At 40.0% G+C, this 26,818-nt stretch overlaps 1 protein-coding gene and 1 long non-coding RNA gene across 4 annotated transcripts; both read right to left on the bottom strand.

The window, feature by feature from the left end:
• Positions 1-6,331: 6,331 nt before the first annotated feature.
• Positions 6,332-25,671, bottom strand: LOC118920163 (zinc finger protein 256-like). Of its 3 annotated transcripts, none has more exons than XM_036900611.2 (4): positions 25,189-25,660; positions 24,556-24,682; positions 9,188-9,246; positions 6,332-6,496 (listed from the first exon to the last, which is right to left on the bottom strand). In XM_036900611.2, the coding sequence occupies exons 1-4, from the start codon at positions 25,219-25,221 to the stop codon at positions 6,452-6,454; spliced, it is 264 nt and encodes an 87-aa protein (XP_036756506.1). In that variant the 5' UTR covers positions 25,222-25,660; the 3' UTR covers positions 6,332-6,451. The 3 variants fall into 3 exon arrangements, with proteins under 3 accessions (XP_036756506.1, XP_036756501.2, XP_036756500.2); XM_036900606.2 differs by lacking the exons at positions 6,332-6,496; positions 9,188-9,246 and adding exons at positions 10,845-14,850; positions 24,832-24,929 and having other exon boundaries at positions 25,189-25,671; XM_036900605.2 differs by lacking the exons at positions 6,332-6,496; positions 9,188-9,246 and adding an exon at positions 10,845-14,850 and having other exon boundaries at positions 25,189-25,668.
• Positions 18,772-24,549, bottom strand: LOC130682265 (uncharacterized). The gene is made up of 2 exons (XR_008995501.1): positions 20,487-24,549; positions 18,772-20,399 (listed from the first exon to the last, which is right to left on the bottom strand). It is a non-coding gene; the product is annotated as an uncharacterized LOC130682265 (long non-coding RNA).
• Positions 25,672-26,818: the final 1,147 nt, after the last annotated feature.

The following is a 26,818-nucleotide window of genomic DNA, read 5'->3' as shown; positions in this document are numbered from 1 at the left end:
GTGACTTTAGTGACCTTGACAGCTGAGGGGGTAGACATAAGGACAGGGTAGTGTCCTTTCCAAATAGGCTGCAGTTGAGATTGGGGTGACTTGTCTTTCCAGACTTTGATGAGGACTTGGGTCCCCAGGCTATAGAGAGGCTTGTCCTCTGATGCATCAGGCTGACCTGAGAGCCCAAATTCTCTTAAAGCCTGTTTGAACTGATGTACAGATGTGGCATATTTTGATAAGGCACTGGCCTCAGGAAGTTGGCCAACTTATCAGTTGGTAAGGGCTTGAATTTTCAGGACAACAGGACTTTTCTCTCAACGGACTGTAATCTGGAAGAAAGCAATTTAGTTAAGGGGTTTAGTAAGTATGTTCACACAATGGGGCTAGTAAAAGTATTAGGAGTTTAGTAAATGGTAGTAGCCAGGATGCCCAGTTCTAAAAGTGGAACTGAACTCTATGATTCTGAGAGTCTCTGGTGAATGAGAGACTTGATCAGCTAGTTTCTTCACTCACTGCTTGTCAGAGACAGGTTGAAATCCTTGTCTGAGCAACATCTGGAGTTGGACTTTCTGTTTGGTGGTGGAAATCCGTCCAAGACATGCACACCAAATATGTTGGTGTGAGAGGTCTGTTCAATTTATCAGGGATGGAAATCCATCCGAGGCACGGCACCAAATATGTTGTGGGGTTAGGTATTGTGTATTTTCCTCAGTTCTTCTCTCTGCCACAACAAAGAATTGAAGGGCAGAGACACTGTAGTGAAGCAGAGTAGAAGTTTTATTTGAAGTTAGTGAGAAAGTGCAGGTGACCTCAGAGAGGAGAGGTGCCTTGAAAGGTTTGGAAAAGTTAAAGCTTCGTACTCAGGAAGTGTGGGCGATCTGAGAGAGAGGAGCCGGGTACACAGATATTTATAATGGTTATATCCTCTTGTTGGACTGACCCCTTTATCCTTATACAAAGTTCTTCTCTGTCTCTGGTTACTTCGTTTTGAAGTGTATTTTCTCTAAATCAAGTACTGCAACTCCTGCTTTTTTCTATTAGTTGCATGAAATATCTTTTTCCATCCCTTCACTTTTAGTCTGTGTATGTTTTTGGGTTTGAAGTAAGTCTCTTGTAGGCAGCATATAGATGGGTCTTGTTTTTTTAATCCATTCGGTGACTCTTGTCTTTTGATTGGTGCATTCAGTCCATTTACATTTAGGGTGATTATAGAAAGGTATGTACTTACTGCCATTGCAGACTTTAGAGTCGTGGTTACCAAAGGTTCAAGGTTAACTTCCTTACTATCTCACAGTCTAATTTAACTCACTTAATATGCTATTACAAACACAATCTAAAGGTTCTTTTTTTTTCCCCCTCATTTCTCCCCTTCCTCCATTCTTTATATATTAGGTATCATATTCTGTACTCTTTGTCTATCCTTTGACTGACTTTGGGGGTGGTTGATTTGATTTTGCATCTTCTTACTAATTAATCGGGTCTACTTTCTTTACTATGTTTTAATTTCTTCTGGTGATAGCTATTTAGCCTTAGGAACACTTCCATCTATAGCAATCCATCTCAAATATACTGTAGAGATGGTTTGTTGGAGGTAAATTCTCTCAGCTTTTGCTTATCTGGAAATTGTTTAATCCCTCCTTCAAATTTAAATGATAATCTTTCTGGGTTGAGTATTCTTGGTTGAAGCCCTTCTGTTTCATTGCATTAAATACATCATGCCACTCCCTTCTGGCCTGTAAGGTATCTGTTGAGAAGTCTGATGGTAGCCTGATGGGTTTTCCTTTGTATGTGATCTTTTTCTCTCTCTCTGGCTGCTTTTAATAGTCTGTCTTTATCCTTTATCTTTGCCATTTTAATTATTGTCTTGGTGCTATCTTCCTTGAGTCTCTTGTGTTGGGAGATCTGTGCACTTCCATGGCCTGACAGACTATCTCCTTTCCCAGATTGGGGAAGTTTTCAACAATTGCCTCCTCAAAGATACTTTCTATCTGTTTTTCTCTCTCTTCTTCTTCTGGTACACCTATAATGTGAATATTGTTCCATTTGTATTGGTCACACAGTTCTCTCAATATTCATTGATTCCTAGAGATGATTTTTTTCTCTCTGTGCCTCAGGTTCTTTGTACTCTTCTCTAGTTTCTGTTTCATTTACCATCTCTTCTACTCCATCTAATGTGCTTTTAAGTCCCTCCATTGTATGTTTCATTTCAGGTACTGTATTCTTGAACATTTGTATCTCATTCCTGAATTCCTCCAAGTTCTTGAATATTTTTCTGTAGCTCCATGAGCATGTTTATGATTTTTATTTTGAAATCTCTTTCAGGAAGATTGATGAGTTCAGTTTCACTTGCCCTTCTTTCTGGTGTTTGTAGGATTTTAATTTGAACCAGGTTCCTTTGACATTTCATATTTATAGATGGTGCCCTCTAGTCCCCAGAAGCTCTACTCTCTGGAGCTGCTCAGCCCCTGGAGCGATGGCAGTGGTTGCAGGGGAGTGGCGCATCAGCCTGTTGGAAGGAAAGAGGTCTTTCCTGCTTCCAGGCTGCAGTGCCTGTCTCCACTGCCAGTCCAGTGTGCCATGTGTACATGGAGAAGCCTCTAGGCTTTGCACCTGTAGCTGCCATAGGCAGGGCCTCTGTCTCGCTCGCCTGGTACAATGGTGGGTTCAGCTGGTTTGTAAGGCAGTGCTGGCTGGAAGGCACAGCAGGCTGTGTATCACAGTGGGGTTCCTTGGAGCTACGTACAGCCAGAGGAATAGAGTGCCTGAAGCTCCTGAAAGTTCCCAACCTGCTGGGCAGAATGCGCCTGTACAATTTTGTCCTGTCCTTTCTCCTGAGCAGCATGCTCTGTGGAAGCCTTGCCCCTTTAGCAGCCCTCTTGCTGTTAGGAAGTCTCTCAGACTGCCTGCCTTTCTTTTGTCCCAGAGCCAGATGTGGATCCTGTTTTCCACAAGCGTCTGGAATCTCAGTCTCTCTAAATATTCCACCTGTCTTAGCTTTCCAACTCAACTAGTCGCTAGAGCACCATGTAATGTAGGTTGATGCTCCCTGAGCAGATCTCTAGGGCTGGATGTTCAGCAGTCCTAGGCCTCCACCCCATCCTCCACTCTCTTCCTCCAGTGAGCTGGGGTGGGAGAAGGGCTTAGGTCTCTCTGGATCATGGCTTTGGTACTTTACCCTTTTCCTTAAGGTCTGCTGCAGACTTCTGTTGCTCTTTCAGGATTTGATGTTTTTGCTGTATTTTCATATTATATGTGGTTTTTGGAGAAGGTCTCTGTCTCACCTCTCATTCCGCCACCTTTAATCCTCTCCCATTGAGGAACATTTTCATGCAGATATTTCTTACTCCATGTCCTTAGACATAATTTCTTTTATTGAGCGGACATCTATCTCAGAGACCAACTTGATTGAAACCATCTTGGTTTAGGTCAGTGGTTGCAACTTTCACAGTCATGTGTGTAAAGGGAGTAGCTGAACACCAGATAAAGGGGGCATCTAAAGACCATGATTTCATGCTTTTGCTGGTAAGTAGTTACCACTTTCCAGTGATTGCAGGTACAGTTATTAATGGGGAATTGAGATTATATCAGAAAAACTTTTGAAATGCAAGTTTCACAATGTTTTTAATAATGCTGATGTAGTTATTCAAAGACAGTGTCAGAAATAATTATGGGGAAACACCAGAGGATATTGAAGAAAGAGAAGACCTCAGAATTTTGGGTAGTTCTGTTATTCTTGAAAATGCCAAGCTATCCTAGTTTGGAAAAAGCATGTAATTGGACGTTTAGAGCAGCTGAATTTGTAAAAATGAAAAAGAACTTGAAGTGTCATGTATTTTCACAGCTCTGAGAAGCGTTCATTGAGCAAACACTCAGTATCAGGTAGTGTTGTAGGTGCCTGAGAGATATGACACCTGAATGCCCCTCACTCAGACAGCTGCTTACACTCTTTGATGGATACAGGCAGGAAACATGAAGCAAAAACCATGTAATTATATAGTAAATCATAATGTGATATTTAAAACGTCCGAGGACTTCTCTAAGTACCATAAAAGTCATGTATGAGTTTGAAGTGATTTCAAAGTTCAATGGTGAGACAGGACAAAATAGTCATTTCCATTTTAAAAGGGGTAAATATGAAATGAAGGAATGAGGGGTCCCAAACAAGCCCACAGCTTAGCAAGGCAAACATCATGTGAGCTTATGGCTCATGAATGGTACTTGGTGGCTCCAGTGCTCTGCTTCCAGACACAGTGGGTCCTGCCCCCAGGACTCTGCCTGGTGGGATCCCCACACCAAGGTTGCCAATTGGTTCCATGCCCAAGACACTGGGATGTGAGGATATCTGTTGAGTTCCAGGCACTCAATTTCCAGCAAGTTTTGTCATCTCTTGAGCTCGGCCATGTCCTCTTCAAAACAACGTCCACTCTTCAACTGGACACCTGGTGGCTTTATCATCAGTGCTGTATCTCATCCTTAGGGTTACTGATGAGCGGTTACATATTATACATTACCTAAATTGTATCAGATTACATTATGCTACACTACACCAAAGCATACAATGTGACATCATAGCATGTGCTATTGTATCATCTTGTGGTATTCTAGCTATGCTGTATGACGTATGTTCCTGTATCATACATATGTTGTATCAGAATAATTTGTATGATATTCCCTAATGCACTATGTGTTCTGTGATTCCTATATTCCTTATAATGAGTGCATTGGCTTCATCTAGGGGAGTAATACAGAGCACACAGTCTCTGGCTCATCTTTTACAAAGGGCGTTTTCTACCTCAATAGCTCTTAATATTTGGTGTAGGTACTCACGGCCCAGGAAACTAACAAAGGGGACACAGGTTCAGGCTCACTGAGATAGGAGAAAGCTGGTGTGTACCTTTTAAAATGTCATCACTTCATTTCTCCCAGAGCTTGGGGACCTTAGCTACAGGCCACTCACTGTGATGATCTCATGCTGTTTTGAACCACTGGCCACAAGAGAAACACATCCCAAAAAGCTCTTCCAATTCCAGGAGGAATTCCATCTCATGCAGTGTTACCAAATCCACAAAGACAGCAAATGCCAGATGGGCATGGAGCCACCAGGAGATTCAAGGACCTGGGGTCTGCCTTCTGCCTGCCAGAAATAAATGTGGGGAGTTGAGGCTGGAACAGCAGACTGAGAATGTCCTTTACCTTAGAAACTGATGCCCAGGGGATTAAGTTACACAAACTTTTTCTTGAACTGTTTAATGGGACATTTATATGGGACCCTAAGGGCCTTACTGAATGAAGAGGGGGACGCTCATTGAGGAACCAGATGGAGCCAGCTCCCAGGGAAGACCCAGAACTAACCCTAAGAGACCCAGAGTAACCTTTGCTTCATTAGCATACTAGGATTTCCTCAAGTGAGGAGCTTATCTGCCAGTACTTTGAAAGTGTTATCTATAAACAAGAATGATTAACACACCTGTACACTAACAAGCATAGGCCCAATCATGCGAATGTGCCTGAATATTCCCCTTTCCTTATGAATAAAGTTACCCTTACCCATAAAAGCTCCCTTTACCCAATGCTTGGGGAACAGAGTTAAGCTGACCTCTTATTTTCTTGTTTGGCTGCTGTGCTTACAATAAAACTTTGCAGTGTCTCTCTGACTGGCTTTCTGATGCATGTGGGCAAACGTGCCCAACTTGGCTCAGGAACACTCTGAGGCTTCTAGAATCCATGGAATTTGGATCAAGGTAGGTATGTATCTGCATTAGGATTTTAAAACTTTCCAAAAGGCTGTTTCATGAAAGGGCAGAGAGAAGGAGGGTTCATGAATATATTTTAAGGCACAAGGTTGTAGATTCTTGGCTTAAGATCACAAAACTGGTAAGGGGACACTGAGGCACAGAGATTATTAGGAGCCAGTCTGTCACCCACCTGCAGACCAGGGAAGGGTGCAGGGAGGCATGAGACCACTGAACCCTGTCACGATCACATTCTTCTAAGGCCTGCCTGTTTGCACAGTTTCCCATGGCTGCAGAAGCACTTACGGAACCCACACAGGTAAATGGAGGCTGTACCAGTACCTCACTGGCCCATAACCCTGCTGAATGTTTTCTACATTATGGTTTTCTGGGAGTCTAAATTCCTTTCCCCCAGTCCTGGAGTCTGGCCACACTGGAGATACCCCATGCCCAGAGTGTGATCTCACGGTCAGGCTTGATATGTATCTTATATATATATATATATATATAATTTCCATTTCTCGCAAACTAGATAAACAGACATTTGAGGGTTCTATGCAGAACTGGTACCAAGATGTACAGATGCTCAGGTAAAACAGCCAGGGTGATCAGGAAATCACAGTATCTTTTGTTTAATGTGGGAACAAAGGGTAGGGGTGCAGGAGTCACAGCTGGAATGGCTTCCTGAGAAGCTGGATGTCTATGCTGGAGATCAGAAGTGATACAGATCAGAGGATGGATGATACATGTCTGGAATATTCAGTGTTCCAGGACTAGGATAATAATAATGAATTGTATTTTTGAATAGATTAAGAAATATAAATTCATACTAAAAGTTGACATTTCTATAACTGAGAATCCATTTACAATCATGTGAAATATTAAATATGGGCATGCCATGAAAGCAAAACTTCAAATGTAATCTGGTAAGCTTTCTACTATTTAAAAACATAAAGGAGCTTTCCTAATGAGACATATAAAATTTTGAGAAACAAAACTGAAAGGTAACCATTAAAAGAATCTAAAAACGTAGCAGAAATGATAAAAACCAGTTTTACGTAAAAAGAAACCATTTTTAGGTATACTAGTTATAGATGTCAAAATATTACAAAAAGAATTCAGTTCATGTATTTCAAGGTAAATGCTAACATTTGAGGTTATTAATAGGCATTTTAAAGGATAATAAGTCTAAGTTGACTCATCTTATTTATGAAGAGAAAAGCAGAGTGAATTAATGGCACACAGTACACAGCCTGGGAACACCTGTGACTAACATTTATATATTATGAGCTTTTAGGAGCATATTTGTATTAATCCTGATCAGAAATCTGTAGAGAAAGTAGCTGATGCAATATTAAGATGGATTGCAAATTGAGAAAAGAAAACACAGAACAAGTAGAAAATTAATTCAAATAAACAATCATGAAAACATCCTCGATTATAAAAAATGATTTTTCTTTTTAAACAAATTTAGGTGTGCTAGTCATTACAATGCACGGCCCCAATTTAGAACGACAAAATGTACTTTTGATTTTTGTGTAAATAGTAGTACAAGGAAAATAAGTAAAAAATTTAAATAATGACAAACCTAATGTACAATGTAAAAAATGATTCTAATATCTTCAGTAAACATATAAGCCATAAGACATTGGGCAAGATTTTAAAACAGGAAGTTTTTGTGAACTATCAAATATATTATGTATATATGTGTGTGTGTGTGTGTTATGTATATGTCTGTATATATATGTAACTATACAATATATAGAGATCATTTCATTTTTATTTCAAAATTTACCTTATCTATTCAGTATTATTTTGGATTGAGAAGTGTTAAAGTTTCAAAAACATTCTGACTGTAGAATACTGAGTTATACAATATTTAATTACTTCACCTCATATTTTAATCAGGGACATTTACGTGAACTGGATTTTTTAAAAAACCATATCCAGATACTTCCCCATGCATTCAAATGAATATACATTGAAGTAAGAATGCTTTTTGTTCCCTAAGTGGTTTTCTGTTGTTTACATCATATCAAATAAATGGTTAAATTTATAAGTAAGTAGAAGTTGCACAGAATTTTTGGGAAAGAAATTGAGCCTTAAAAAAACAAAACTGAACTTTGTGAAAATAATATCTGGTATGTGCGATACTGTTGTCCTCAAAGTATCAGTCATGTTGCACTTCAGCATCATAAGTCAAATTTGCTTCAAGGTCTAAAGAGGATTAATTCAGCAGTTAAGGCAAGTAGAGGTTATCAGAGATCTCCCAGTACATTCCAAACTGAATCAAAATATTTCTGTGATAACCCACAGAGTGATGAGTGTGGTCTCAGCTTCAGTGATAGACTGGGTGATTCAGAGAAAATAAAGTATAACATCATACATATGTGAATCAGGTAAAATTTCACAGTAAACATATTCATTTATATGGCACTCCATAAAATTGAATGAGGATATTAATACAATTTTTAAAAACCAATACATAAAAATTAAGGGCAAACCAGTTTGAAAAAGACAGATGCACCTCTATGTTTATCGCAGCACTATTTACAATAGCCAAGAAATGGAAGCAACCTAAATGTCCATCAGTAGGTGAATGGATAAAGATGTGGTACATATACACAATGGAATATTATTCAGCCATAAGAAGAAAACAAATCCTACCATTTGCAACAACATGGATGGAGCTGGAGGGTATTATGCTCAGTGAAATAAGCCAAGCAGAGAAAGAGAAATACCAAATGATTTCACTCATCTGTGGAGTATAAGAACAAAGAAAAACTGAAGGAACAAAACAGCAGCAGACTCACAGAACCCGAGAATGGACTAACAGTTACCAAAGGGAAAGGGACTGAGGAGGATGGGTGGGGAGGGATAAGGGCGAGGAAAAAGAAAGGGGGCATTATGATTAGCATGTGTAATGTAGGGGGGGGCATGGGGAGGGCTATGCAACACAGAGAAGACAAGTAGTGATTCTACAGCATTTCACTATGCTGATGGACAGTGACTGTAATGGGGTTTGTCGGGGGGGACTTGGTGAAGGGAGAAGCCTAGTAAACATAACGTTCTTCATATAATTGTAGATTAATGATACCAAAATAAAAAAAAATTAAGGGCAGTAAGAGAACTGTGAAAAGGAAACTTAGGGAAACATTTGTGTAAAAAGTTTGAAATAAATAGTAGTCATACACAACCTCAAAAAAAACCAAAACTATGGAATTCTGAAATGGGTCAGTGCTGTTTGTTTTACTGATTCTTTTAGGGGCCAAAGAAAACACCATTATCGCCCGTACATCAGTCAGCAAACCGAGTAGGAGGGAAATTTAGAGATTTACCGTTGGGGAACCACACTGACATCTCTGAACCCTGCAGTGCCTTCCTCCCTGTCCCTGTAGGTGGGTCCCTGGGGACTGACCACTATCAGATGGCTTTAAGGAGCCCTGTTTCTTTTGGACACATACCTGGGGGCTGAGTAGTCTAGGAGTACCCAGGAAGTTAAGGCACCTGGCCCCAGGAGGTCCTGTGTAGGGAGAGATGCACCTCAGCTTTTCACATCTTCCAATGGACCAGAGACAAGGCAGCTCCTACTCATTTTATACAGAAGGAAACTGAGACCTGAGGTGGGGGATGTTTGCCTTCGGGTGCTTGCCATGGTCAGGGATCCAGGAGTTATACCCAGGGAGCCTGGACCAGAACTTGGAGTCTGATCACTGACCTCTTCATTCTCCAGTCCACCCTGATGCAGTATTGTCCCGTCTGCTCCAACCCACCAACCCCCATTGACAAACCAGGAAAATGGGTGACTAGTACGAAGTAAAGCTTTGTCTTCCTCAAAGACGGGACTTAAGAATGTGATTGAGAATATGTTAATGATGCAGATTAAAATTTTAAAAGTGAAGCAAAAGTGTCCACTGCATTATAAAGAGCACAAAATATTGAAAGTAGGAAACTCTTCCAGTATTTCAAACAGTAATTGCACAAAGTAGTGTTACCTTTGTTACTCACAAATAAAATTCCAACATACATCTTGTTTCATTGTCCTGTTAAAAAAGTCAAAGTTCAATAAGAAAAAGATATGAGCAGACTTTTTGCCAAAGACATACAGATAAAAAATGTTAATCTTGAATCCTTACAAAAATGTAATTCAAAATTGAGGTAACACTAAAAACTTATTAAAAGGGCTAAAACTTGAAATGATTGACCAAACGAAGTATTTTGGAGAATGTGAAGGAAATGGAACTCATGGACTGATGTTAAGATGTGAAAAAACAAAACAAACAAACAAACAAAAAAAACCCACAACAGTTTGGGGCAAAAAATGTTACATTTCTTCAAAAGTAAAACATTCATGTATCGTGACTCAGACATTATATGCTAACCTTTGACCTAAAAGACACATACATTCATGTAAGGAACTCAAGTATTTATGCTAGTTATTTTCAATAGTCAAGGTGAAGAAATAGCTGTAATTCCCATGAATAGGTGAATAAATTTTAGTATATCCAAAAATATCACTTAGAAAAGAAAAAGGTAGTGGCATATTACTGATAACTGAAAGTAATATGACACATAAAGAAAAAAATAACGCAGTAAACAGCCTAAGATTTCAATCCTATGAATCCATCAAAATGCAAACATATCTACCTAGTATAAGGGAAAGTAAACCTATGAGGCCTGAGGAAGAGGGAAGGGCATGGAGAGATTATGAAAGGACATGAGGTAAATATACTGTGACAGATGTGGTAATTTTCAGAACTGTAATGGTAGTTTCCAGAGGTTTATACCTATATCAAAGGTTATCAAACTGTACAGCTTATAAGTACATGTAGGCTAGCATATGTAAATGATACTTTACTAAGGTTTTAAAAACTGGCCCAGGAGAAAGTCTGTCCTACTCCTTTTGGAAAATAGATTTGGCAACCGAATATTCACTCTACCATCTCTTTAGGCCTCAATGTCACAATTACCTCAGTGGTAGAAAAAAAAAGATGAACATTTCTGAGTCAACAAGAATGCCGCCCGGGTCACCAGAGCCTCATTCCCTGACTCTGGGTCCTCCTTTCTGTTCCTTTTCTTGTTTAGTGACAGCTTTAAGACAAACCTCACTGGGAAGCTATGGAATGTCCACAAAACCTTTCAGTTTATTAGTTCCTCTGAACAGCTTCAGCTACACAAGATGAACATGCCTGCAAGTCCTACATCGTGTACAAACTGATTCTGCACAGTCACTGTCAGAAACATTTTTGGATGCCCTTTTAGAAGACACACATTTCACCTAACTTGCTGCAGTACTCTCCACTCCCTAGTATGCCAGTACTTCTGTACCGATTCCACAGTCCAGTGAATTGTAGTTTATGGCTCTTTGTAGACCTGGAGAAGATCCCCTCAACAATGCCATGATGTCTCCTATCCTGTGATAAACTCCTCTGATAAAGGGGAAAAAATTGTGCCACTCTCAGAAGCAAATGAGGTTCTCAAACTTGCCCCCTACTCAGGGTCATCACTGAGACTACTACACACACCAAGGCTTCCTATGACTACCACAGCATAAGTTTTTTCTAGGAGGCTGTGGGCAAAGATTTGGTGAATATTGAAAAAGTATGTATTCTGACATCATACTGTCTCTACTTAGGCACAGAAGAACATTTTGATATTCCTAACAAGTTGTTTTCCCCTTTATGCTTGTAGAGACCAAATGTGTTTATAAAGTATCCCACATAGTAAGTAGAACATCAAAGATTAAACAGGATTTAGAGTGGGGCTTTAAAAACCAATGTGTGACACACAGTTCTCAAATTCATGACATGGATGCTGGAAAAATTAATCTCAAGTTATAGGAGACCAACATGTCTCAAAAAAGGAAGTCATTCTCTGCAAGCTCACAGCTGAACTCAAAATATTCTATGAGTCAACACTGATCCAGGTCCATGCCCATGGTAGTTCAATGTCTATGGAGGGAATGCTGAAGCCCTAAGGGCACAGGTTATTCATAATTTTCTCCAATACATGAGAAAAACAATTCAGCTTCTGGGAATACATTGGGTGGTGAATGTTGCAGTGTGGTCTTGCCATGTGGCAGATGAAATGGCCTTAGCCCGCAAAACTAGCAGTGACATAAAGCTGACATGAGCCCTGGACAGGGTAAAAAGTACAAGATATTTTCACAAGCTTACCGTGTAACTGAAACTTGGGACTAACCCCACTGTGTATGCTCAGATATATGAAATTCAATTCAGATACATGGCTTCTCAGTTTCTCTAATGTTTGAACTAAATAGGCAATTGTACATCCCAGTGTATCTATAGCTTTTCTGTAGTGTGAATTCTTTGATGTTGAGAGAGAGTAGATTTTCGCATAAAATATTTCCCACATTCTTTGCACACATATGGCCTTTCTCCACTGTGACCTCTCCGGTGTTGACTGAATTGGGAACTATCTCTAAAGGATTTCCCACATTCACTGCACTCATAAGGCCTTTCTCCAGTGTGAACTCTCTGGTGGTAACGGAGTTTGGAGCTAGATATAAAAGATTTCCTACATTCAGCACACTCATAAGGCCTATCTCCTGTGTGAACTCTCTGATGATAACGAAGGGTAGAACTGGAGGTAAAAGATTTCCCACATTCACTGCACTCATAAGGTCTTTTCCCTGCATGAACTCTCTGATGATAAGAGAGGGTAGCACTACTGGTAAAAGATTTTCCACACTCACTGCACACATAAGGTCGTTCCCCTGTGTGCACTCTCTGATGTCGAACTAGAATGGAGCTATTGGTAAAAGATTTCCCACATTCACTGCAATGATAAGGCTTTTCTCCCCGGTGAACTCTCCGATGATAATCAAGTCCAGAGACAGAGGTAAAGGATTTCCCACATGTATTACACTCATAAGATCTATCTGTATTATGAATTCTCTGGTGTATTGAGAGGGATGATTTTTGGCTAAAGGATTTCCCACATTCGTTGCATTGATAAGGCCTTTCTCCACTGTGAGCTCTCTGATGTTTATTGAATTGTGATCGATCCTTAAAAGATTTCCCACATTCACTGCACTCATAAGGCCTTTCTCCACTATGTACTCTGTGATGATAACGAAGGCTGGCACTAAAACTAAAAGATTTCCCACATTCACTACACTCATAAGGCCTTTCTCCTGTGTGAACTCTCTGATGATAACGGAGAGTGGAACTAGATGTGAAAGATTTCCTACATTCACTACACTCATAAGGCCTTTTTCCTGCATGAACTCTCTGATGATAACAGAGGGTGGAGCTACATGTGAAAGATTTCCCACATTCACTGCACATATAAGGCTTTTCTCCTGTGTGAATTCTCTGGTGTTGAATGACTGTCCACCTATTATTGAAACATTTCCCACATTCACTACATTTGTAAGGCCTTTCTCCTGTGTGAACTCTCTGGTGTAACATGAGGTTATTTTTTCGGATAAATGATTTCCCACATGCAGTGCATACATAAGGCCTTTCTCCAGAATGAACCCTCTGATGGTAATGGAAGTCAGACCTGGAAATAAAACACTTGCCACATTCAGTACACTCATAGGGCCTTTCTCCTGTGTGAATCCTCTGATGATAACGTAGGGCAGAGCTAGTGGTAAAAGATCTCTCACATTCACTGCACTCATACGGCCTTTCTCCAAGGTGACATCGCTGATGATACTGTAAGTTGGAGCTACAGGTAAAGGATTTCCCACATTTACTGCATACATAAGGCTTTTCTCCTGAGTGAATTCTCCGGTGTCGAATGAGTGTCCATCTGTTATTAAAAGACTTCCCACATTCAGTACACTCATAAGGCCTTTCTCCATTGTGAATCCTGTGATGATAACGGAGGCTGGAGCTAAAGGAAAAAGATTTACCACACTCAGAGCACTTATAAGGCCTTTCTCCTGAGTGAGCTCTTAGGTGTATAATGAGGTTATTTCTTCGGGTAAAAGATTTACCACACTCACTGCACTGGTGAGGCCTTTCTCCAGTGTGAACTCGTTGGTGGTAACGGAGAGCAGTACGAGTGATAAATGATTTCCCACATTCGTTGCACTCATGAGGCCTTTCTCCAGAATGAACTCGCTGATGATAACGAAGGTCAGACCTAGAGATAAAAGACTTCCCACAATCATTGCACCTATAAGGCCTTTCTCCTGTGTGAGATCTTTGATGATAATGGAGGGCTGAAATAGAGGTGAAAGATTTTGCACAGTCACTACACTTATAAGGCCTTTCTCTAGTTTGAACCCTCTGGTGTGGAATTAACACTGAGCTATAGCTAAGAAATTTCTCACATTCACTGCACACATAACTGTTTTCTCCATTGTGCCATTTCTGGGTATGAATGAGGACAGAGTTTCGGCTTAAGGATTTCCCACATTTGCTGCATTTGTATTGCCTGGGCCCAGTATAAATATTTTCATGTTGACTGAGGGTTAAGCTCTGCCTAAGGGATGTTCCACACTCACCATACTCTTGATGGCGTTTTCCAGTGTGCACTCTGTGGTGCACAATGAAAGAGGATTTGTCCCTGAATATTTTCCCACATTCACTGCAAACAAAATACTGTCTTCCAGTGGGGATATCCTGGCCTTGAACACGTGTATCTGTGGGACTTGTTTTCGTGCATTCTCCCCAGATGTATTGACTTTTTCTGTTCTGTAAAGAAGCCCCACCCTGGGTGATTTCATTTGGCTTCTCTCCGGAATCACTGGCCTGTTGCTGCAGATGTCCCAAGCTGGCTAGGAAATCTTTTGCTACCTCCCTGCTGGTAAAGAGCCTTCCTGACACAGGGAATCCACAGCTCTTCACAGGAAAGGACCTTTCCTCATTGTCTCTGAAGGTTTTCTCTTTCATTTGCTGCTCCTGATGGCACTGGAAGTTTGCACTGAAATAAAATTGCTTTGCACATGCTCCACACCTCAACAATTTCCGACTGTATTGAGTTCTCTGGCTCTCAGCCAAGTGGAAAATGTCTCTCAAGACGGGACCACACATCTCACAGGGGTGGGTCTTCCGGGAAGATGGAGCTGCTTTGGGAATCCTGGCCTTTGACTGTTGTACACAAATACTCTGTTCAAAGTGTGCCTCTGCATCCTCTGCTCTACAGCAGCAACCTGAACACAAAGAAATGCTGGTGAAGTACATGTAGAAGTACATGTAGACTAAAGGAGAGGGCAAGCCTACTATAAATATGCATCCAATCTTATCTATGAATGAATGTATGGGATGCACTTCAATATAACAGAATTGCAATTCAGTTGAGGGAATGGCTGGCTGCTGTCCATTACTGGGACCTTAAGGTCACAGTATGGTGCAGACCTTTCCCAGGCAAGGATACAAAAACAGGGTATGATACAAGGAAAAGAAATAGGGTACTACAGAACATTTCACCAGCGGCTTTCTGCAGGCCCTGTTCTACTGTGATATAAGCCTGGGTAGAAGTATACAACCAAGCCCACTAAAATCCAGTTTTATCAGATGAGCTGAGATTCAAGGTCAGTTCTCACTGCAGAACATGTGATGGCCAATGTTAGAGAGTAAAACAGAAAGAGTGTCAAGAGAAATGGGGGAGATGCCAAGTCCAGAGAGGTGGACATTAATCCTGGACTGGAAGTGACAACAGAAATGACAACAGAGGTGACAACCGAATTGACTAACTGGCAATGTACCAACAATGGGGAAGGACAGGTAGAAATGACACATGGTCACTGGCAATGGCATGAAAACTGTGGTTGAATAAATTCAGTGAAATAAGGAAAAAATACAAACAAGATGAAATTTTCAACAGATAGAAAATACAAAATAGAATCAGATATGCTAAAGAATGTAATGGATGAAATGAAAACATTCAACAGCACTACTAGTCGAGTCAATCAACCAAAAAAAAAACCAACAACTCTGAAGTCAAAGGTAGGTCCTTTGAAGAAAAAAGAACTAAAGTGAGGAAATCCTAAAGAATTATTACACAACATGAAACAAGAGTATTTGCATTACGTGAGCCCTAGAAGAAGAGGGAAAGGGGCAGAAACTTATTTAAAGAAATAATGGATGAAAACTTTAAATCTGGGGAAGGAAGTAGATATCCAGTCACATGAGTTCCTTAGTCCCCAAGCAGATGCAATCAACAAAAAACTAGATGTAATAAATCTCAAGCAGCAATGTCAGAAAAATTTGAAAAGCTGCACAAGACAAAAGAATCTCATATTATACAAAGGGAACTTCATAAAAATTTGAGTTTTCTTAGCTGAAACACTGCATAAAAGGAAAGAGTGGGAGACATATTCTAAATGCCAAAGAAAAAAACCACAGATCAAGACTACTTCACCAACAAAGCTATCCTAAAGAAATTAAGGAGACTTTCCCAAACAGAAGCTGAGGGAATTCATCACTTGACCAACCCTACAAATACTAAAAGAATTTCTTCAAGCTGAAAAGTACACTAATTATAACATGAAATCATAAAAACAAAAAAACACTGGTAAAGTTAAGCACAGTCAAATTCAGAGCATTGTAGTCCCCTCTTATACAGTTTCACTTTCCATGGTTACAGTTACCTATGCTCAGTCATGGCCCAGAAACAGGCTGACAGAATGATATACCAGAAGGCCAACAGTATCCTACTGCTTCATCCTAATGCCATCATTCACCTCACTTCATCTCATCAGTCATATTATCTCTCATCATAGGGATGAGTACAGTACAGTAAAACATCTGAGAGACCACATTTACATAACTTCTACCATGGTATATTCATTTAGTTTTACTTTTAATTATTATTGCCAATCTCTTACTGTGTCTAATTTAGAAGTTAAACTTTATCATAACTATGTATGTATAGGAAAAAAACAGTATACATAGGATTCAGTACTACCTGCAGTTTCAGGCAATCACTGGGAGTCCTGGAATGTATTTCCCACAGTTAAAGGGGATCTACTGTGCTCTGATACAGTAATACTATCATAATCATGCAATGATAGTATAAAGGATTTTAAAAATTACATAACTACATATAAGAATATAACTGTATCCATAATAACTCAAGGCTTAACACAATATATAAAATGTGACAAAAAGAAATGTGTGTACCAGCTTAAAATAGAATATACTAACTACAATATTTTATGCAAGCCTCAATGGTAACCACAAAACAAAAACCTATAGTAGATACACAGAAGATAAGCAGAAATGAGTGACCTAACGGCATAGAAAATCATCAGATCACAAAATAAGACAATGAGAGGAAGAAAGGAACAAAGGAATTATAAAATAGACAATATTTTTTTTTGACTTGTAAATCACTTTATTCTGGAACCAAGTGAGTTAGAGTTGGTTCTATATTTCTTTTCTTTGTTTTTTTTTTTTTTTGAGAGGGCATCTCTCATATTTATTGATCAAATGGTTGTTAACAACAATAAAATTCTGTATAGGGGAGTCAATGCTCAATGCACAATCATTAATCCACCCCAAGCCTAATTCTCGTAAAATAGACAATATTTAACAAGATGGCAATACTAGGTGCTAATAAAATTCTACAATCTGAAGCTGTATAGTGGCTGAATGGAAAAAAAACCTAAAACCCCAAAAATAAGACCCAACTATATGCTGCCAACAATAGAGTAACTTCAGCTTTAAGGACACACACAGGCTGAAAGTGAAAGGATTGAAAGAGTTATTCCAGGCAAATGGATACTAAAAGAGAGCAGGCATAGCTGTATTTCCATGAGACAGAAGAGACTCTAGGTAAAAAACTGCTAAGAGACAGAAAAGATAATTATATAATAAAGATGATTCATCAAAAAGATGTAACACATGTTTGTACACACCTCACATCAGACCAATTAAAGTATTAAGCAAATATGACCAGATCAGAAGGCAGGAAAGACAAAACACAATATTAATATTAATGGGGAACTTCAATAGCTCCCTTTCAACAATGGGTGGCTATCCAGACAGAAAATTACTAAGAATATATCTTAATTGCATTATACTTTAGTCCAAGTAGATCTAACAGACATATACAGAACATTTCATCCTACTACAGCAGAATACACATTCTCAAGGGCACACACAGTATTCTCTATGCTAGAACATGTGTTACATCAAACACTTCTATACCAGGGACCTCTTCCTAACACAATGAATAAAACTAGAGATCAGTGTAATGAGACAAACTGAAAAACTCACAAATATGTGGACATTCAACAACATACCATTGACCAGTCAATCAAAGGAAAAATAAAAAGGAAAATTTTGAATAACTTGAGGCAAATGAAATTGAAAAAAGAAAATATGGAATGTGCAAAAGCAGTTCTAATGTTGGTGCTAAGAAAATGAGAAACATCTCAAATAAACAACCTAACTTTAATTTATACCTTGGGGAAATAGAAAAACAACAAATTAAGCAGAACAATGAGGAAAAAAATAAAGAGCAGAGCAGAAATAAATGAAATACAAGCTAGAAAAACAAAAAGGTCCACAGTACTAACAGATAGTTTTTAAAATAGAAACAAAAATAACACACCTTTATTTGCTAGAATAACTTAGAATAGAGGAAAGACTCAAATAAATCAGAGTAACAAGGAGAAATTACAACTGATAGCTCTGAAATGCAAGGGATCATAAAAAAAACTGTTATGAAATACACCAACAAATTAGACAGCTTTGAAGAAATAAATTCCTTGAAACATATGCAACTTACCAACACTAAGTCATGAAGAAATAGAAAATCTGAATAGCTCAATAACAAGTCAGGAGATTGAAATCAATAATTTAAAATTTTTCCCAAGAAAGAAAAGGCCACAAATAGATACACTGATGAATTCTATCAAAATTTTAAGAATAATTAACATCATCACTCACAAACTCTTCCAAAAATTTGAAGAGGCAGGAATATTTCCAAACTCATTTGAGGCATTAAACTGATAACCAAGCCAGGCAAGGCCACTATAAGAAAATTTACAGGCCAACATCCCTGGTGAACAGATATTTAAAAATTCAACAAAATACTAGCAAATCAAATTCAACAGCACAGGAAATTAATTACAAATGGTGATCAAGTGGGATTTATTCCTGGAATGCAAGGACGGTTCATCACAAAAAAACTCAATAAACGTATGATACTTCTTTAACACAAGACCAAAAAATCATACTGTCATCTCAATGTACATGGAAAAACCATTGACAAAATTAACAAACGTTTCATAGTAGAGACTCAAAGAATTAGAATGTGCCTCAGTATCAAAATTAGGGATTAGATAGGGAAATAAGACACTCAGGTCATGGAAGCACAGAGTCCCCTAACAAAAGGAACCTGAGGAAGACAACATCAAGACATATAATTAAAATGACAAAAGTTAATGATAAGGAGAGAGCACTGAAAACAGTGAGAGAAAAAAGTTACTTACAATGTAAACAACATCAAGCTATCAGCACACTTCCATAGCAGAAACTTTACAGGACTGAAGGGGGCAGCATGAAGTATTTAATGTATTGAAACAGAAAGACCTTCAAGCAAGAACCCTCTAACAAGCAAGATTATCATTCAAATCTGAAGCAGAGACTTAAAAAATTCCCAGATAAATGAAGGCTAAGGAATTTATAACCACTATACCAGCATTACAGGTTATTTAAAGAGATTGCTGTAGATGGAAATGTTCCTAAGACTACAGATTCACCAGTGAACACATTATTCACATCAACAGATTAACCAGGACAAAAAATAAATAAGGAAACAGAGGCACAGAACAATACATTAGATCAGATGGGCTTAACAGACATCTACATAACATTCCACCCAAAAGTATCAGGATACTTTTTTCCCAAGTATACATAGAACATTCTCCAGAAGACATCACATACTAGGCCACAATAATTTCAGAAAGATTAAAATTGTATTAAATGGCTTCTAGACCACAATGGGATGAAACTAGAAATAAATTACACAAGGAAAACAAAAAAGCCTACAAACACATGGAGGCTAACACAACATGCTTCTAAACAATCAATGGATCAATAAACAAATTAAAACAGAAATCAAGCAATACATGGAGACAAATGAAAACAAATATTCAGCAGTCTGGAATTTGTGGGATGCTGCAAAAGAAGTACTAAGAGGGAAGTACAAAACAATATAGGCCAACCTCAAGAAAACAGAACAATCTCAAATAAACAGTCTAAACTCACAATTAAAGAAGCTAGAAAAAGAACAAATGAAACTGATAGTAGGTAGGCCTGTATTGCAATATATTTCCCTCTTAGCACAGCCTTCGCTGTGTCCCACAGATTTTGCGATGTTGAATTATTGTTGTCATTCGTCTCCATATATTGTTTGATCTGTTTTTATTTGGTCATTGATCCATTGGTTATTTATGAGTATGTTGTTAAGTCTCCATGTGTTTGTGGGCTTTTTCGTTTTCTTTGAGTAATTTATTTCTAGCTTCATACCCTTGTGGCCTGAGAAATTGGTTGGTACAATTTCAATATTTTTCAATTTACTGAGGTTCTTTTTGTGGCCTATTACATGATCTATTCTTGAAAATGTTCCATGTGCACTTGAGAATGTGTATCCTGCTGCTTTTGGGTGGAGAGTTCTGTAGATGTCTGCTAGGTCCTTCTGTTCTAATGTGTTGTTCAATGCCTCTGTCTCCTTTCTGGTTGATCTGTCCTCTGGTGTGAGTGTTGTGTCAAAGTCCCCTGAAATGAATGCACTGCATTCAATTTCCCCTTTTAATTCTCTTGGTATTTGTTTCACATATGTAGGTGCTCATGCATTGGGTGAATAGGCATTTATAATGGTTATATCCTCTTGTTGGATTGACCCCTTTAATATTATGTAATGTCCTTCTTTGTCTCTTGTGACTATCTGTGTTTTAAAGCCTATTTTGTCTGATACAAGTACTACAACACCTGCCTTTCTCTTCCTATTAGTTGCATGAAGTATCTTTTTCCATCCCTTCACTTTTAGTCTGTGTATGTCTTTGGGTTTGAAGTGAGTCTCTTGTAGGCAGCATACAGTTGGGTCTTGTTTTTTTATCCATTGAGTGAGACTCTATGTTTTTTGATTGGTGCATTCAGACCATTTACATTTAGGGTGATTACTGATAGGTATGTACTTATTGCCATTGCAGGCTTTAGATTTGTGGTTACCAAAGGTTCAAGGGTAACTTCCTTACAATCTGAGTCTAATTTAACTCACTTAGTATGCTATTACAAACACAGTCTAAAGGTTTTTTCCACCCTCCTTTAGTTCCTTCTCCATTCTTTATTTATTATGTATCATATTGTGTACTCTTTGTCTATGCCTTTTTATTACCTCTGCTGACAGCTATTTAACCTTAGGAACACTTCCATCTATAGCAGTCCCTCCAAAATACACTGTAGAGATGGTTTGTGGGAGCTAAATTCTCTCAGCTTTTGCTTATCTGGAAATTGTTTAATCCCTCTTTCAAATTGAAATGATAATTTCCCAGATAGAGTATTCTTGGTTCCAGGACCTTCTCCTTCATTGCATTATATACATCATGCCACTCACTTCTGACCTGTAAGGTTTCTGTTGAGAAGTCTGATGGTAGCTTGATGAGTTTTCCTTTGTAGGTGATCTTATTTCTCTCTCTGAATCACTCTGTTGTATATTTGAAACCAACAGAAGATCATATGTCAATAATACTTCAATAAAACAAAACAAATAAAACAGTGATCCAAACAGTATGATACTGGAATAAAAACTGACATGCACACCTATAAAACAGAAGAAAGTGCCAAGAAATAAAACCCACACGTATATGGTCTTCTCCTGGACAGGAGTGCCATGAATAGTCTATTTAAGAAATAGTGCTGGGGAACTGGATATGCACATGCAAAACAGTGAAACTGGAGCTCATGCTATTTACAAAAAGTAACTTATGAAATGAGTTCGAATCTTATGTGAAAACGTGAAACTCCTTGAAAAAAGCTCCTTGACATTGCTCTTAACAATGACTTTTTTAGATATGACACCAAAGTCTAATTATGGCACAAATGGCAAAAATAAATCGAGTTAGGCCATATCAAACTAATAAGCTTCTGCATATAGCAAATAAAGCAAACAAGATGAAAAGGGAGAAAATGTTCCCAAATGATGTATCTAAGGGGTTAATATCTAAAGCTCTCACATAACACAATCCAAAAAAATAACCTAATTGAATAACACACAAAGGACTTAAGTTGAAATTTTATTAAAGACCTACAAATGAAGTATGATGTTCCTAATTATCAGGAAAATGTAAATCAATATCATAATTAGGTAATACCTCAAATCTAACATGGCTACCAAGATAAACACTGCAGAAATAACAAGTGGTGAAGGTACAGAGATAAGAGAATCTTTGTACACTGTGGTTGGAATGTAAATAAAAAACCTGAAATCAGCAATACACAGTACAGGCATATCTTGTTTTATATTGCATTTCACTCTATCGTGCTTTACAGATACCATGTTTTTTTCATGCTGAATGTGACTTAGCAACACTGTGTAGAGCAAAATCTATTGGCAACATATTGTCAACATTTACTCACCTCATGTCTCAGTGTCACATTTTGGTAACTGTCAAAGTATTTCAAAATTTTTTATTATTGTATTTGTTATGGTGATCCATCATCAGTGAGCTCTGAGGATACCATTGGGATTTTGAGTAATCATGACCTTACCCACCTATGATGGAAAACATAATAAATGTGTGTTCTGACTGCTCCACCAACTGGCTGTTCCCTGATACCCCTCTCTCTAATGGGGGCTCCCAACTGCCGGAGACACAATAGTGAAATGAACCCAATTAATAACCCTCCCACGGCTCTAGGTGTGCAAGTGAAAAGAAGAGCTGCATGTCCTTCACTTTAAATAAAAAGCTAGAAATGATTAAGCTTAGTGAGGAAGACATGTACAAATGTGAACAAGACTTCCATGAGTATTTTAAGCCCTTCTTAGATCTGCTGTTCAGAAAAAAGTTTCCTATCAAAAATATGACTGCTCATTGACAATGCACCCAGTCACCTAAGAGCACTGATGGAGATTTACAATGAGATTAATGTTTGCATGCCTGCTAACTCCACATGCATTCTGCAGCCCCATGGGTCAAGGAGTCATTTCGACCCTCAAGTGTTATTCTTTAAGAGATACATTTCTCAAGGCTATCACTGCCATAGACAGGGTTCCTCTGATGGATCAGGGCAAAGTGAATTGGAATCCTTCTGGAAAGGATTCTGGAATGGCAATCTGGATGCCATGAAGAACTTCTATGATTCATGGGAAGAAGTCAAAATATCAACATGAACAGTTTGGAAGAAGTTGATTCCAACCCTCACAGATCACACATTAAGGGATTCAAGACTTCAGTGGAGGAAGTAATTGCAGACGTGGTGGGAAAGGCAAGAGAAATAAAATAAGAAATGGAGCTGAGGATGTAACTGAACTGCTGCAATTTCTTAAGAACCTTCAACAGAGGAGCAGCTGTTTCTTATGGGTGAGCAAAGAAGGTGGTTTCTTGGGTTGAAATCTACTGGTGGATATGCTGTCAAGATTGTTAAAACGACAACAAAGAATTCAGAAAACTAGATAAGCTTATTTGACAAAGCAGTGGCAGGGTTTGAGTGGATTGACTCCAATTGTGAAAGAAGCTCAACTGCACAAAAATGTTATCAAATAGCATTGCATGCTAGAGAAAATTGTTTCAGGAAAAGTAAAGTCAAACTGGCAAACTTCACTGTTGTCTTATTTTTAAAATGTGCCACAACCAGCCCAACGTTCAGGCAACCACTATCCTGACCAGTCAGCAGCCATCAACATCCAGGCAAGACTTATCCCCAGTAGAAAGATTATGATTCGCTGAAAGCTCAGATTAGCATTGTCTACCAATATTAAGATTTAAACTGTTATTTTAGACATAATGTGATAGCACACTTAATAAACTAGAGTACAGCACAAACAGAACTTTTACATGCACTGGGGAATAAAAAATTAATTTCACTGACTTTATTGTGATATTCACACTTTATGGCAGTGGTCTGGAATAGAACCCACAGTATCTCTGAGAGATGCCTGGAGAATACCAGGGGCTGGGGTGTGGGGGAAATGGGGAGAAGTTGGTCAATAAGTGCAAACATAAGATGACCAAGTTCCGAGGACATAATGTATAGCATATTGAGTGCAGTTAGTAATATTATATTCCTGAAATTTACTAAAAGATCTTAGGCATTTCTACCAAAAAGTAGTAATAATTAGAAGGTAAGTTCATAAAATGACGGATGTTTAATTAACTTCACGTGCATTCCCTTCACAATGTGTGTGTGTGTGTGTGTGTATAAAATCATCAGTTTGCAAAATGCACTATGTATAATCTTTTATCTTCCCAAGGCTGGGAATAAAAGCACAAAGAAAACAGAGCTCAACACTCCAAATCGCCTAGGAGGACACAGAAAGGGAGCCCATGGTTCAGGTGGTCACAATGCCTGCAGGAAGGGCCCTGGCATGCATGAAGAAATGTCAGCTAACTTGGGATACAGAAATGATACGATCTGAACACACTGACCCAGACCGAGAGCAAGCGCGGTGGAATCCACTGAGCTCTCTGCAACACTAATGCTCCTCAACCCTTTCCTAACAGGGTTCAGTACTGCAGGCATTGGGGCTGCAGGGGAGAGGAGAGGGAAGGGCAAACAAGCCAACCCTAGCAACACAGCAACCAGTCACAAAACTGGGGAAGCAGTGCATGTGGTCCACAGGTGACAAGGTTTGAAGGGGGTCATGGTAGAGCCTAGTTCAGGTCACTGGTGAGGCTGGGTCTTACCCAGTGAGGATATAAGTCCAAAGTTCTCCAGCATCACATGGTGGTACAGGTGTCTCTGGGCGCCATCAAGGAGCCTCCATTCCTCCCAGGAGAAGTACACGGCCACGTCATCAAAGGTCACACTGCCCTATTATGATGCGGACAGATGAAACCACGAACGTTCTCTGATGTCCCACAATGCATCTCGCCACACACCTGCCCCACACTCCTCCTTCAGAGCTCCCCGCCTCAGAGGGATTCCAGGCCCAGGGGTGACAGATGCCCACCCGCCCTAACCTGGGTCTCTTTCTTCACTGTGTTCAGCCCTTGTCAACGTCAGGCCGAGCAGACACAGAGACGGTTCTTCCAGGCTTATCTCCGCCTCACAGTGCTCCCTGCGGGCGGAAGGCCGACCCAGTTTCCCCGGATGCCCGAGTCCTCCCGGCTCGGCCGCACCTCCGGCCTCCGAGCGCGCGCGGGTCCCCCCGCCCGTAACGGGCCCCACGCGCCGTCACGCCGGCGCTCAGGACACGGGCCCCGCCCACGAGCGCCTCTCCGTCCCGGGACCGGGGCCTGGGCGGCGGGCCGTGAGTAGGGCCCGCACTCGGGGCCCGAGGGTGGGTGGGGGCGGGAGGCCCGGGGACGGGCAGGTACCTGGGCCGGGCCGCTCAGCGCGGCCGCCGCCATCGGACTCTATGGGCGCAGCGGGGCCGGGCGCGGGGCAGAGGAGGCGACCCGGGCTCGGCGGTCCCGATCCCGGCCCCGGCGCAGGGCTCGCGGGCGGCGTCGCCGGGCCTCAGAGCCGCCTCTGCGACGGGGACGGCGCCTCCCCCTGCACTGCTCAATTCCTCCACCTCGGTCCCCAACAAGAGTTCTGGAGCCAGAAGCCCCAAGATGGCCGCCAGGAGAGGGGGGCCGGAAGTCCCGCCCCAACACGGAGAATTCAAATGACAGTGATTGTATCGTGATCTCTCATTGGCTCGACTGGTCGCTTCGTCCACTGGGTCCTGTAGTTCGCAGAGCTCCGGAGGCCCCAGGGACAGGTGTTCTCGTCCTGACTGACCGGGCATTGGCGGCGGAACACCGGGAATGCGCCGGAGTGTTGGCGCCACCTAGAGGGAGGGAGGGGCGTTGCGCTTTGTGAGCTGCGGCGAAGTGACGTGATTTCATACTCCAGTAATCTCAATTAACACCCAGATAGACAATCAAATTGTAATTTAAGGCACTTTTAAATCTAGTGTTCTAAACTGACATATCATTCTATAGTCATTCGTACATAAATAATACACACATAGGTGCACACATATTTTATTCATCTTCAAAGGCATTTATTTAGCTTGCTCTGTTCGTTTTGTAAACGCTATTATTTGCTTGAAACAATAGAAAAGACGCCTTACAGGACCATGCCTGGGAGAAAAGAAAAGGGATATTAGGATGCCCCGAAGCAGGTAGACCATAACGATTTTTCCGTTTCCCACAGATAGCTTCTTCCTTGCCTGTATAGTCTGTAATTGTTCCTTCCCTTTGAGGAACAATTTTATCCATTTAATATTTCTTAGTCCACATCGTACAATATAGCCAACACCATTTAGTAATCTGACATCTGTCTGAAACGGAGACCAACTTAACTAATGCGGCTTTGGTTTGGGTCAGTGGCTCCAGCTTTCACAGTCTTAGGGTGTGCATAATTGGAATGCCTGAAACTCATGATAAAAGGGTCATCTCAACACTATGATCTCATGTCTTTGCCAGTAAGTGATTATCATTTTCCACTGATTTCATTTAAAAAAACTTACAAGGTGAAACCTATCTGACATGCAGTTACGCCTACCACTCCTAGTCAATTGCAGATCCCACTGGTAAGAATAGGGTTTTTGTGAGTCCATACTGCTTTAGGTACTTCTTTACTACCCAGTAGGCTGAAAGCAGAATTTCCTCCTACCCCAGCAACAGCCCAGCAAATGAGATTGTCACGACTCAGCCAATGTGACGTCACCATACTAAAAATGCCCAGTTTACTCCATTGGATTGTTGATGACAGCCCCTCCGTTGCACTACTCTCCGTTGTTCTGTCGTTTGTCTATGGTTTTGCTGTAGCTTTCAAGTCCTGAATTCCAATTCGCTGCTATTCTCCCAAGAAAGCCATTTTTGCTGGTAAGATAACTGATAGGTTTAAGTGTTAATAGCAGGTACAGCTCTGCATGGAGAATTGGTTTTACCTCATTCAATTAGTAGTAATGTTTATGTTGTTCAAGGACAGTGTCAGAAATAGCTCTGGGGAGCT

The sequence above is a fragment of the Manis pentadactyla genome, assembly GCF_030020395.1.
Source record: "Manis pentadactyla isolate mManPen7 chromosome 15 unlocalized genomic scaffold, mManPen7.hap1 SUPER_15_unloc_1, whole genome shotgun sequence".
Lineage (NCBI taxonomy): Eukaryota > Metazoa > Chordata > Mammalia > Pholidota > Manidae > Manis > Manis pentadactyla.
This window is presented reverse-complemented; position numbering and strand designations above follow the sequence as displayed.